This window comes from Elgaria multicarinata, chromosome 3 (assembly GCF_023053635.1).
Source record: "Elgaria multicarinata webbii isolate HBS135686 ecotype San Diego chromosome 3, rElgMul1.1.pri, whole genome shotgun sequence".
Lineage (NCBI taxonomy): Eukaryota > Metazoa > Chordata > Lepidosauria > Squamata > Anguidae > Elgaria > Elgaria multicarinata.
In genome coordinates, this window is record NC_086173.1 from 75,108,513 (window position 1) to 75,123,259 (window position 14,747).

Below are 14,747 nucleotides of genomic sequence, written 5' to 3' on the forward strand. Positions count from 1 at the left end.
CATTGTGATTTAAAACACACACACACACACACACACACACACACACACACACCACAACAACCCCCTCCGCAAACCTGGGCCAAACCCATTCCTTGTGAAGTCTGCTGGTTTCCTTGGATTTATAACAAAGCAGCAAGGCGGGGTTCACTCATATGGTATGATCTTGATTTACAACAGTACTTGTTATGCTTGGATCTAAACAAGCTTGATCTGATCTCTCTTGGAGGATGTCTCAAGCAGCGTACTTGATGTTTTATATTCTTTTATATGGTTCCCAGAAACTAAGGGCTTCCCCACCCCTCTAGAAATCTAGCAGAGACATGCAAATAGAAATGGTATGACCTGCAGGGCTGACTGAGACATCACAAAGCAACATTTCTAGTCTTCTCCCCACCCCCACCCCCACTGCACCTAACAGTTCCTTCCTTTAACAGTGGTCATCTCAATATGTTTTAGGTCTGGAACGTGAGGTCTAAGGATGGTGAAACTGGGGAGCAATTTGAATGACAAGAACAAGCAGCAGCCGTCCAATGAGGATGGTTTTCAGACAGTTCCTTTGATAACCCCCTTGGAAGTAAATCATTTGCAGTTCCCAGCACCGGAAAAGGTAAACAGAAACAAAAACAAAATGAAAAATGGTTCTGTTCTGTTTTTTCATTCTTCCACAAGCACTTTTTTTTTAAAGCTCCTATTGTTCTATGTAAATGCAACTGTAGAAAAAGGGCTTGACTTTTGCTGTGTGCTCTTTTTTTGTTTTTGTTTTTTAAAGCACAGGAGACCAGCTCATAAAATCTGGAAAATGGTTTGTGACTGAAATCTGCAAAAGGGCAGGGTCTGTTCGTCCTCATATTTGCTACTTTTTTTTTAAACTGGGGAACAGATTAAGCTGCATCTGAACTACTAAAATGGTGTTGTGTATCATTGTCTTCTGCACCTGCACTGTGATGATTTGGGAATGTTATTTCTGAAGGTGATATTTTGGCTTTCTGTGTGCAGTCTAGATGGGTCATTTGCTATTAAATTGGTCTTCTACAAATGAGTGAAACAGTTGAATTCTTCCATGTAAAGTGCTGCAGAGGAACATTCCATGCCTTCATTCCACCCCTTCTCTCCCCTCCAATTGGTTTATGGGAAGGGATCACTGCTGTAGATCTCCCAATCAAAACTCACAGAATTTGAGTGGCATGCACAAAGTGGGAATCATTGATTAGTTTCTCATTGATCTGTTATCTTTATATAGCCTATTGTCTATTCCATACACATGGTTAGCCCCCATCAATACTTCCACAGGGAGAGTTAATGTAGTGCCATAAACACATTTCACCACAGATGTACCCAGAAAATCTATGCAATTCAAACCCTTATGGGGCTGGGGTGGGGGAGAGAGAATGACTGCACTGCTACACCTGTGCATTCTACTGATATCTAGACAATACACAAAAGGTGTAGCTGTCATGGAGGAACACTGATATAAATATGTTTAATACTCAAATGCATATCACAAATCTGTAGAAAACACATTGATGCTATGTGGGTTGAAGGATGCTAATAGCAAGGGGGGAAAGTGTAAGTGATCAATAAGTTTACCTCAGTAAAATCAGTTTTATACCAAAATACTAGAATTCCTCTCAACAGTGCATCATTATCTACTGCCAGATATGGAGGAATTCCATTCATGTAACTTTGAGATGCAGACACTGAGGGATGGTATTGATATAGATGGGAAGAGACAAAGCCAAGCTGGGTACCTGCATTTCTGATTGCAGGGAGGTATAATCCCAATGATTTCTTAAAGGTAAAGGATGCACAGTTTGTAAGCTGGATATTTCTTGTGTGGTGTGAAATTGTTGGAAATAGGTCTGATGTTGGAATTCTGAAAAGATCAAGATGATGGTCCCCTCTGCCCCATTATACACATATACAGTTTTAAGAAGGGAAGGTTGCTTCTTAAGTGCTAGTTTTCTGGAATCAATTTCCTCTCTAGTGGGGCTGCAAAAAAGCTTATAAAATAAAATTGCATTTTTCTCCACCCCACCAAACGTCCCAAACTCTACACACAAAGAAACATAAGACTCTCACATTTTGCCTAGATGGATAAACAAGTGGGCCCTGACCACTTCATATCCCAGATGAACAAGGTTCTTGCTGACAACGTTCAATTTGTAGCAGTTCTGAATAGATCTAAATGGGTTGGTCCAGTGAATAGTGTGCTTTACCGGGGTGGGGTGGGGGGTAAAATCCAACATAAGTCCTACTTAGAGTAGACCCATTGCAATGAATGGGATTTAAGTTCATTATGACTAACTTAAGTTCTGTTTATTTGAATGGGTCTACTCTAATTAGGATTTACATTGGATTTTACCTTTGGAGACCTGGATTCAACTTCTCCTTCAGCCACACAGTATGTGGCATTAGGCAACTTGCTTTCTCAGCCTCATTTCCCCATTTTTTCAACTAGGAGTAACAACAGCCTACTGCTGGACCTCACAATGCAAGTGGATGAATGGCTGGGGACAAACAAGGTGTCAGAAATGCGGTCTGCCTTAGGTTGTTTGGTCCCAAGCAACTATATGAAAAAAAGCTGCAAGGTCAGCATGGAAGCCAGGATCTGAACTAGAGTCGAAGGAGCTAGGTCAACATAACTGCTGCCTTCGCACAGCCTTTAAAGTGCTGCTACTCAGCCATGTGCTGTAGCTTTGCTCACTAGTGTACTGTTTCAGGTCACAGGTCCTGTTGAGTATGGGGATTAGCCCAGTTGACAGTACTGCTGCTCCCAGGTTCCCAGGGAAGTGAGTTCAAACAAAGCCAAGGTCAGATACCAGCTTAAGAAAACAAAGTGTGGAAAGCACCATGGAGCACTCTAACTAGGCTGAAAGCAGCTTGTACGCTGCTCCAACAACTGGCAAACTCAAACTGTGCCTTAAATGGGGCTTGAGCTTCTTAGAGGCTGCTAGCTCCTCCCATACACTGCATGAGGCCTTTTCCTTTAAAGGGGCCATGCTTGTTTTTAATGCCTTTGGCTGCAATGACATGGAGGCGACTGGGATGTGGGGGTTTCTTCAGAATGGGAGTCCTCCAGATCTGAGGATGGCAATACAACCTCCTCCACAAGCTGGTCTCCAGGGGCTCTTCTGGGTTTTAGGGCCCTGACGAGAGGGTCATTTATGGGTGCTTTTGTGGCCATGAGAAAGAGAAGCCAACTCATGAAACTTACCCCACCAGTTTCTTATAAGAACCAACAGGCTAAATATTACAAGGGTATTAATTTGGAAATTAACAGAGATTTACACATCACATTGAATGCAATCATTTTATGATTTCTTTCTGAAATGCTAGTTATAACCCTTTTGTTTCACTTTACCGATTCCTTCAGGGCATGAAAGCATCAACACATACACACCCGTCTGTGAGGGCATCCCATGTTCCCTTCAGCTGGCAGGGGGATTGTTTTGTATGCAGACAGGGACGATGCATGAAGCTGGCTCATCCACTAGGATGAATAGAGCACTATAGCCACTCTGGAGCTCCATGTGCACATTGAAGCACATGTGAAGCGCTAGATTGAAGAAATAATTATTATTGTTGTTTTGTTGCTGTTACTACTACTATTAGCATTATGTTATTGTTTTATTGCATTTGCTATGAAAATTCAAACCTTTTCTATCTAAGAAGCTTTTAGAGAAGGACAGCTATATCTCCTTTGATTACACTAGAAAACAAAACATTAGATCTGCTGTATTATATTATTTTAAACAAACTAGCAGGTGTTTCTTTTGAAAATGGAAGAAAAGGCCCTGCTGAAGAACACTGAAACATCTAATTCCTTGGACTAAAATGTACAAAAAAGGAAACTGCTAAAAAATTCTTCAAACAATGTAGATATTTTGACTATGCCCCTGCCAAGTTTTATAAATAAATATGCCATTCTTATGCCAACCCTTCTATGTGTGTGTAGTTAAGTTCATATTTCTTAGGGCCAGTAGACATTGCTTCCATAGGCAATGTACTAGAGAGTGAGCTGTCATCAACACATCATCTCTTTGAAATATTATCCAATTAAAAATAGATTGTGGAACACATTGTCCTGGCCCACACTATAACTTAGCTAAAAGGGATTAAAGTGATCACAGAAGACAGACACATTAGTTTGACCAGTCCAAGAACAGCAAATGAATGAAATTGTGATGGAGAGATCCCTATTAGTTAATCAAATTTCTTTTTCTTCCGATGGATATGAAATTGGCTATGATGAAGAGGTGGTACTTGGAGAGAGAGACTTGAGGTGCAATCCTACGCATGTAGGACTTTCCCCCCTTAGCTTAGAATATCATTTACTTTGCTTACACATCGAAATCCTGGAACTGTTTGGAAACAGATCAGTTTGTTTTATATTGAGTGCTGAACAGTGTTGCCCAAGAGACAGGTCTTGGACAAATTCCTATTAATTAACTGTGACTTTGTTTAAGAAGCGATCAAGTGTTGAGGGTAAAGTTTCCTAACTTACAAATCAGTGTTTGCTCAAGCAGCCATTGAGACTTTCCCCCACTGATGTCTCACTGAGAAAGGATTGGGAATGATACTCCGAAGTGGCATCCAAGAGGTAGCCCCTTTATTAGCATAGGCTTCAGCCATGTAGATCTGCAGGATACTTATTATGGATTAGGATTTTTTGAGAATGCTTCAAAAATATTAGATCCCACTAATTTAGGTCCCTGAATAGATAATTTTAGCTTCTCTTTATGAAGGGCATTCTATTTTCTTGGTAGTTTATCTCACACAAAGTCTATGCAGAGCTCTTCATTAACCTTAGAAAATGTGGATAAACAAAACCACATACAGTGAAGAAGCAGCTTGTCCATTAGGCCAAAGAAGCAGGTGCCCATGATGGTAGTGGAACAGGAGCACATGGGTGGGGTCGGTTCTCCTCCTTTTGGGACTTTGGTTCATCTTCATGGCATTCTGCAAGGGACACATTATACTTTGAAATGGTGTGTGTGGACCTAATAATGAACACATCATACTAATACCTATGACATCCTCCTCCTTCTTTGCAATTTGTTTATTTGTTTATTTATAACATATCTTGGCCACCTTTCAGGCAGAAGTCCTCACAAGGCAGCTTACAACAACAAAATACATCAAAATAGTTAAAATATTAAAAACAGTAAAAACATATACACAATAAAATAAACGGCAACAATAAAATCAACAAGAACAACGACAGCAATAGCAGCAATAATAGTACTCAACGTTAGAAGGCCATGGTAAAACAAAATGTTTTCAAGGCCTTCTTAAAATCCTGCAAGGATGGTGCATGACGGACCTCTGATGGGAGTTTGTTCCAGAGGTGTGGGGCCACTGCAGAGAAGCCCCTCTCCCGTGTGATCACCCACCTATTTGCTCCCACAGGTGGGCACATGAGAAGGGCCTCTCTTTCTGATCTTAAAGTGCAGGCAGGCTGATATGGGTGAAGGCGGCCCTTCAAGTAACTTGGTCCTAAACTGTTTGTGGCTTTAAAGGTCAAAACCAGCACTTTTGAATTGGGCTCGGAAACACACCGGTAACCAGTGCAGCTGGAGCAGTATAGACATTATGTGGTCAAACTGCCTTGCCCCCACCAATACTTGGGCAGCTGCATTCTGCACCAGCTGAAGCTTCCGAACCATCTTCAAAGACAGCTCCACATATGGCATATTACAGTAGTCCAGCTTGGATGTGACTAGTTTGTGGATAACTGAGGCCAGGTCCATCCTCTCCAGATAGGGCCACAGCTGGTGTACCAGCGTAAGCTGGTAGAGTGCACTCTTGGACACTGCAGCCACCTGGGCTTCCCCAGTTAGCTCAGAGTCCAGGAGGACTACCAGACTGCGTACTTGGTCTTTTACAGGGAATGCAACCTCATCTAAGACCAGTTGTAAACCTCCATCCTACGTAGTTGGTTTCCCAACCCATAGTACCTCTGTCTTGTCTGGATTAAGTTTCGGCTTGTTGGCCCTCATACATCCCCAAACAATCTTCAAGAGTTCCACAGCCTCCATGGGTTGTGCAGATGGAAACGAGAGGTAGAGCTGAGTATCATTCGCATACTGATGACACTTCAGTCCAAACCTCCTGCCCCCCCCCCCACAGGCTAATGGCCATGGGGTGGAATAGAAATCCCCCAGCACCACCTTCTGAGACTGCTTCTCCAGAAAGGACCAAAACCACTTTAAAGCTGTGCCTCCCAAGACCAATCCAGATAAATGATCCAGAAGGATACCATGGTCAATGGTATCGAAAGCCCCTTTTAGGCAGAGTGCCCTATATTTTGCTATAAAAGCACATAATGTCATGTGGGAAGCAAAATTCAGTGGCTGGTGATTGCTCAGCTTCTGTCTGCTCTCTAGCCTTTAGGAGAGGGATGGCCAACTTTGGGTAGTCCAAAGGGCCAATAAACTGATTTTTGGGCCATTGCCAAATTCAGTGGCAGCTTGGGCCACAGAGGGGATGGAGGGCATGTGGTTCATGGGCCGTGTGTTGCCACCTCTGTTTTACAGTTCTGGGGAAGAGCTTGATGACATACAGGCAGTGCCTGGTGAAATTAGATTGCAAGCCTGCAGGTGGAGACTGTCTAGTCTTCTTTTACTGATTATTTGTAAGCTGCTCTGGGAGTCTTTTTGTCTGAGGAGTGAGGTGAAATACTACAAATTAATAAATAAAAGGTCATGGAAAACAATGAGTTCACAACTAATGTGCAAGATGCAAGCCTATTGGTAGTATACACTGACTCAAGTGAGAAGTGGGTAAATTCATGACAGGTTGGAGGAGGGAGTACCTTCAAAAGTTTCTTATAGCTACCATTGCCACTTTTGGGGGGGATTGAGGGGGAGGGAGGGCTGGCTTGGGGAGGGCCAGCCCTGCAGTTAGGAAGCTGCTTCAGGTGATGGCTGGAGGGGGGCATGTCAGTGAGGTGTAGGAGGGCAGTGGTAGCTTGCTGCTCTCAAATGTGGTGGAGGACCCTACCCCGTCACCAGTGTTGAAGTAGAATTCAGCTGCCAGGTTGGCTTGTGTATGTGGAATGGGGGTAGGGGGTTGTCTTTTACCTCAGGCAACAAAACATCTTGTGCTTTTAATGGGTTCCACACCCTGAGTGTACCCACATCTTCATCCTCATGGGTGTTGCTTCTGCCCATTCACTCCCCCATACCCCCGCTCTAGGCAGAATCTAAATTACTTCCCAGAGGGAGTCGACAAAGGGTAAAGAAGTCACTGCACCATCTCCTTGCTCCTCTCACCACTGGATTGCTCACCGGGTGCAGGTGAACAGGCATCAACAGCAAGCGGGATAGCAACAGGGCCAGGAGCCTCCAGTGTTTGGCAGAAGGCCCTCTACTGAGGCATAGCCCTTAATGGATGCCCTGATGGTGGCTCTGATACTTACACATCCTTTGTAAAAGGATATCCAATCCAAATGTAGGAAACTGCTGTGATGGTTCATCCACATGTGCAGCAGAATAAGGGTGTAGAGTCATGATGACATGATAGAGTGGACACTACCACTTCAGGCTGTTGATTGGCATATGATCTTTGAAGGCTCTCCCCTTTAAAACAATAACAACCCACATTTAAGTAGGAAACTAGCATATCAGGGACCAAGCTTCTAGCCCAATGTTCTCCCTGCGGTGCTAGTTTTCTGCAACATCACCATAGGTGAGCATTGAAAAGCGGTGTTCTCTACATGCATCCTGAAGTGACACCTTCTACCACCACATTCTCACTTCTCGGGGCTGCATGCATACATTTAACCTAAGATATAAGGAAGGGTGTTAAAAATGACCTCATAATCAGGGTTTCCAAGTGGCCAGAATTTAATTATTTGGTTGGTTTCCATAGCAACCCTGAGGCAAAGCAGCAAATGTTACACCCCACCCTGAATTCAAGGTGCATCATACCCAAGGCTGGCCAAGTTATTTTAAGCACTTGAGGCAAAACAACAACAACAAACAACCACCCACAGGTACCTCTCCCAGCTCTGGACAGCAAAATAAAACAACAATAAATTAAATAACTAACACATTTTCTGCCTTCAACCACATCCCTCATCAGCTGCCTGAGATGGCTGCCTCCCTCTGCCTAATGGTAATGCTTCGGTCAGGGGGAAAAAGTGTGCTTTGGGACCTCCCCTGTTACCATATATGTTCTATTGAGGTGGTAGAAACTTTGGTATATGCGTTTGTCACTGCAAGAGTTTCATTCCACTGGAGCTGCTCTGATGGAGATGAGGCGCCTGGTATGGCATTTAGACCCACTGTGGCACGGGTCATGATGCATCTGGCAGCAATTCTTCCTTTGATGCAACTCAAGTGGGGAAAAAGATTCTTCCATTTTAAGAATGATTTCAAAGGGAGAATATGTAGCAGGTGTATCTCTATATGGCCCATGTTATATAAGACATAGTTTTAAAATAAATAAATAAATATATTTATAAGATTTTTTTTTACCCCACCTTTCTCATGTCTACACATTTGAAGGATGGTTCCCTTTTTGAGAGGTGTTCTGCACATGTTCAGAATTTCAGATGCACTCCGACCTTACATAGACTTTAGGCTTTCAAGATGTTTTTTGCTATAAGAACATAAGAAGAACCATGCTGGATCACAGTAAGGGTCCATCCAGTCAACCATCTGATCACTCACTGGCCAACCAGCTGCCCATGGAAAACCCACAAGCATGACATGAGTCCAACAGCACCCTCCTGCCTATGTTCCTCAGCAGCTGATGTACATAGGCACACTGCCTCTGATACTAAACTGGAGAAAGCATTTACCCATCAGAATTAGTAGCCATTGATAGCCTTCTCCTCCATGAATTTGTCCAATCCTTTTTAAAGCCATCCAAATTGTCGGCGATCACTACAGCATGTGGTAGTGAATTCCATAGTTTAACTGTGCACTGTGTGAAGAAGTACTTCCTTTTATCTGTCCTGAATCTCCCACCAATCATCTTCATGGGATGACCCTGGGTTCTAGTATTATGATGAGGGAGAAAAATGTCTCCCTATCAACATTCTTCACACCGTGCATAATTCTGTACACCTCTATCAGGTCTTCCCTTAGCCTACAACAGCTGTTGCAATCTTTTCTCATGCAGGAGCAGCTCCAGCCCCTTCATCATTTTAGTTGCCTTTTAGTTGTCGGACGAGGAAGGTTCAGAGGTATTGGGTCTTTCATTCCATTTTTAAACAGAAGCTGGTTCCTTTCACATAGGAGAAGTTCTCTGCACATGTTCAGAGGAATTTTGCATTAGATTTTTTTTTTTAAAAAAAAACTGTGTTCCCTATGGGGGAAGCACTCCAAATGCTCAGAGGCCATTCTGCTTGAGATGCCAAAGTTTTTGGAAACATGAGTTGGCAACCTTATTCATAATGCCAGTCAGAACTACAGACATTCTCATTGTGAGGAAGGGGATGTGTGCTTGAAAGGACGATATTGGCAGGCAGAGGGGCAAGTGACATATTCAGTACTTTGGCTCTCAGGCCCCCAGAGTATGCTGTGTTTTTCTGGCCAATCTGGAAATCCAACGTCATGTGGATCAGGGCAACCCAAGACATTTTGCTGTTCGAGGCAAAGAATGAGATGGCGCCCCCTCCCATTCCTTGTGCAAAAGCTGACTGAACTGATAGTTGAATCTTCCTTCAACACTGGCAATGGGACTCCTTCTTCCACCATATACAAAGCAGCAGGTTAGCTTAGGGGGCTCAGGGCACACAACTCTGTCCTCCAACACCTTGTTGCTGCCTCCCAGTGACTGCCTCCTGAGATGACTGCCTCACTCTCCCGAATGGTAGGGCCAGCCCTGGTGTGGATACATCCATGTGCACACTTCAGGATTGCAGTCATTGATTGGCAGTTAAATCCAGTGCTAAAAGGTACAAAATGATGTAACTGGTGAAAAAAGAAAAGGAACATCTGTACCCTAGTTACATACCAATGATGGTTAGTAATAAATTAGCTGTTTGCTCCCAAAAATAGGTTTTAAAGAACTCACCGAATGTTGCTGAATGTGTTGCAGGCATCAAAAACCTGAGTAAGCTGTTAGGGACAACTGGAAAAGGGACTGAAGACTCTTCCAAAACCAGCAAGGTGCCTCTAAGATGCATCAGCCTGGTGCTCCAAAACATCTAGAGGGCACCAGATTGGGAAAAACTGACCTACAGTACCATTTAAAGAGGAGATAATTAAATTGAAGAATGTTTACTTTTTAAGATCAAAGTGAGATGGGAACAGCAATTTCCCTTTTCCCATAGTACAAGTACAAGAGGACAAATGCAATTATTATGCAATAGGTTAAAAGTGAACCACCATTGGGTGGCAGTGGTAGCAGCCAGTAGTATAACTGAATTGGGGTAGGTGGTGGGTGGGAGACTGAACAAATTCATAGGGAGCAGGAACAGCTAGCCTGGATGGGGATCATTGCATTTAAAGTATCTGCATTTTAGAAAACTTTCTTGGAGTAATCCAGTTTAGAGCATTCTTCTGTGATTCAGGGTAGGGAACCTGTTGACCTTCAGATGTTATTTGCCTCCAATTCCCATCAGCCACAGACAGCATGGTCAATGGTAATTGATTATAGGAGCTGTAGTCTTAAAATGTCTAGAAGGCCACATCTCTCCCCACCCCCTGCTCTATAGTTTGGGGCGGCTCTAGGATAAATAGTGCCCAGGGCAAGGAGTGCCTTTGGTGCCCCATCCCTATAGTCAGTTTTGCAGGGCCACCCTGCAAAAATGACATTGCTCAAAACCTTGATCTCTCAGTCACTGTGCTTCAATTTGCACAAGCCGACGTTCAAAAAGCCACATTCTGAGCAGTGGCAGTGCACTAAGCAACACAGCAGAATGACCACAGGTTTTACTTAGAATATTTTTGGGGGGTTTGTAGCAGTTCCTATCTTCTGATAAGCATTCTTTTCTTTTATCTTTAAAATTATAATTAAAAAAATTATACATAAAAAAGGTATCTAGCTGACCTCTTATAAGGGCTTGGTAACATTGCCTCAAAGTAAAGCGGTGTTCCACTGATTTTTACTTAGCACAAATGACAGACATCAAAGTGGAAACTGAAAAAGAAACATACTCTAAAACCAATTGAAGGAAGAACATTTTTGAAGTTAGCACCCAAACAACCTGTAAAGCCTTGAAATAAAGGTTATAGGCACCTGCACTTTTGCCACCCTAGCTCAGCTCAGCTTGGAGCCCTCTTTAACTCAGCTTGGCACCCCAGGAGACAGCCCAGCTCACCCACCCCTAAGGCCGGCCCTATCTATAGTGTCCCTGTTAGAGAAAGGTTATTGGCATGGATAGATCCAGAGCTGCTTCATCTGACTGCAGTGCTCTTTGTATATTGTTACATGGAAGGAAGACACTTTAAAAAGTGATGCAATACTGCCGCTGTGCTTCTGCTTCTTCCGTCACACCAGCGGGATCCATTGGTACTAAAATGGGGAGGTAGTGCTGCCTAAAGCAAGCCTGAAAACAAATGGAAACAGTCATTTCAAGTTTGTGACAGGTCAGCAGAACTCCCTCATTTATTTATTTATTTATTTATTTATTTATTTATTTATTATATTTCTATACCGCCCAATAGCTGGAGCTCTCTTCTGTGAGTTCTGCTGCCCTGTCCTGTTCCACTTGTTTCTGGCTATTTTCAGAACCACTAGGATAAAGCCCTTGAGCTGGTGAGAAGTCACATTTTAGGAATATGAAACTCTGGGTTTTAAGATGGCACTATTGTGTGACTTAAGCCATAGCTAGACAGGGCTTTATCCCGGGGCGATCCCCAGGATCGTCCCTGTGTGTCCACATGATGCACAGAGGATCCTGGGATCAGGAAGGGATGATCCCCCCTTGCCCCAGGATCTCGCCCTCTCCTTTAGGCCCAGTTTTTCCATGGTCTCGGGCTGAGCCCGAGACTACGGAACGTGTGGCCAGGCGCTATGGTTTGTCCCGGCTCCTTGTGATTCCTCACGAGGAGCTGGGACCTGTGCACGGGGTGCAGAGTTCCTCAGGAGCACAGCGCCCATCGGGGGTGGGGTGGGGTGAGCAGGGAAAGTAATTATTTTTAAAAAATCACTTACCTTTTGTGCACGAGCGTTCATGCACTGCTGTCCGTTTAAGAAAAAAAAGAAAATGGTGGGTGCAACGCCTCTCCCTCTGAGGTCATCGCGTGCCGCATGTGTACTGATGGGGAGATCTCGCGATAAAAATATCATGGAATCTTCACCCCTCCACCCCGCTAGACCGCTAGGTCTAGCTAAGGCCCATATGTCTTATCATAACAATGGCTTCTAAATGTAGGCCATCATGTTGGCCAAGGCCTGCAGCACCAGGTGTTGGTAAGACGTTGAGGTGTTAGAGTGGACTATACCACTTTGGGCTGCCAGTTGGAGTTGTCATTTCTGAATGTTTCTCCAATGCACAATATCTGCAGATATGGAAAAGGGTTCTAGACCATCCCATTCCTTGCTGTGTTTGTCTAATGGCAGGATTCCAACATTTAATTCCCCACCAGCAATCTGAAGGAGTACAATCCATTCAATAACCTTGGGACTCCACCAGCTCATTCTGCTGCAAGTTGACCAATGTCTTCAGCAAAGCTACAAGGCAGTCTTCCTCCATATATGTTGGACCACAACTCCCATCATCTGAGGCCAACAGCCTATGCTGGATGGAAATGATGGGAGTTGTCTGACACATTGGGGAATGCTGTTCTTAGGCTCATGCATAAGTACCTAACAGTCCCACAGCATTCTGCTATACTAGGAATTTGCAGAAATGAAGGGAAATAATAAAGGGGCATAGACGCAGGCCCAAAGATCGTAGTATCTGAAACCATACCTACAATACATTAGCTATTTTTTGTTTTCTACAGTACTGCATTTGATTATGAGTAATTTCTAGCTGGCTGTGGTCTTCTTTGTGTGCTCTTATGTTAGTAGGGGTGTATGGATTTTGTTACATCCATTCCGTCTGTGTTTAGTGGATTGTCAGCCATCTTTCATTCTGTTGTCCTCTGATCGATAGAATTAGATTTTTTTTAGGGAAGTATGAGAACTTTGTTCCATCTGTGCTAATGCGCAGTAGCACTAATTCACACTTGCACAACTACTAAATTGCACAAATCCACCCCTCCCAAAGTAAAAAAATAAAAATAAAAATCTATAAATTTGCAGGATCCGCATGATTCAGAAAAATCTGAACTCATTTGAATCTGTCATGGATTTCTCAAAAATCCCTATATATTAGAATTCATGTCCTGTGGCTTACTCTAAAGGGCTGGATTATTCCAAGGCAGCTGTAACTCAGAGTAATTTACGGATGTGTGGCTTTTCCCAATCCCTGCACTGAGGCATAATTTGCTACCCTAGAATAATATTGTGTCTATAAGATGAGTTTTCCTCTCAGCCTTTTTTAAAACAAACAGAAAACAACACCCCCAACACCCCCAAACCTTGTTGAGATCAAGATTCTGCAGCTACTGTAGGCTTTCTCCAATTTCCCTCATCAGTTGCACTCCTGTGTGCAGTTCAGCCTCTGTAAATTCAGTGCTTTAATTTTAAACTAGAATTCTTGATGTATAGGAGAGCTACACAATTGCAGTCAGGGGAGCATGCTCCAAGTTCCCTTGATTTTAGTAGGAGAGTGTAGCGTGTGCTTAAATCTCCCCCATTGAATCTTTGCTGAATTGTGATCTTGGTTAAGAATTAATAAACCTCCTTGCTTGCAGTTGAAGCCCATTGCATCTTGTCCATGGTCGCAATGGAGGGGAAACTATTTATTTATTTGTTACATTTCTATACTGCTCCATAGCTGAAACTCTCTGGGCAGTTCATAGAAATTAGAAATGAATAATGCTCCATCCAGCAAGGAGATTCATGTGTGAAGCAGGTATCTGAGCAACTATGACTTGTTGCCTTAGGATCTGCGGAATGAATCAGATGTGCAGTCCAATATGCGTCGGGTTGTGTATTTGAGCTTGAATGCTGTGCAATTGAATGCACATCCCCATCCTGGTGTAAGTAGTCATGCATAAATATCCCTTTTAACTTGTGACTAGAGCTGTGTACTTGACAGGCTTTTTAATGTTTGCAGATTGTTATCCCTTAAGCCAGCCCTGCTCAAACATGCAATGTAATGTGATAGTATTACTTCCTCTATCTTGGATCTTATACATTTCTGTTAATGCATCCGATAACAGTATTTTCCTTTCTTTCGACAACAATTCATTTTGTCATCCAATATAATTTCCATTTTCTTTATAATAACATTCCAGTTTACCATTTCGGTTTGTGGTTGAAGGCCCATCTCTCATGGGCCATGTTTTTTCATTTTGGTTGTTGTTGCTGCTGAATTTAAATTTATTGTTTACAGCTAAATCTTCAGTTTACCTTACAAATGTTGGCAGTTCATCTTCCAATTACCAGTCTGCTGCAAATCTGATGAACTTATTCCCCATTCTTTTTATTATTTATAAGATGAGATACACAAGTAAATAGCACACCGTTTTATTTACATATAAGGCTAAGCTGTAATTTACATATAAACCCTATTCAGGCATTCTACTTATATGAATAATCAACATGTAAGGGTGGAGAATGAGGAGAAGCCTAATAGCTATTTGAAGATCTGTCAGAGGAGAGTGCTCTGTTTGAAGGTGCCCTATTTCAAGAGCTAACTAGTCCACTTCCAGTTTCAAGATCAAGAACCATCAGAA

The 14,747-nt window shown here is 43.0% G+C and overlaps 1 protein-coding gene across 2 annotated transcripts in view; it reads left to right on the top strand.

Annotated features, from left to right (window-relative positions):
• NSG2 (neuronal vesicle trafficking associated 2) overlaps nucleotides 1-14,747 on the top strand; it is a 112,113-nt gene that overhangs the window by 39,926 nt on the left and 57,440 nt on the right. For both annotated transcript variants that reach the window (XM_063120623.1, XM_063120622.1), the window contains one exon: nucleotides 457-607. In XM_063120623.1, the coding sequence (XP_062976693.1) occupies nucleotides 479-607 (129 nt within the window). In that variant the 5' untranslated portion in view covers nucleotides 457-478. The remainder of the gene's footprint in view (nucleotides 1-456; nucleotides 608-14,747) is intronic.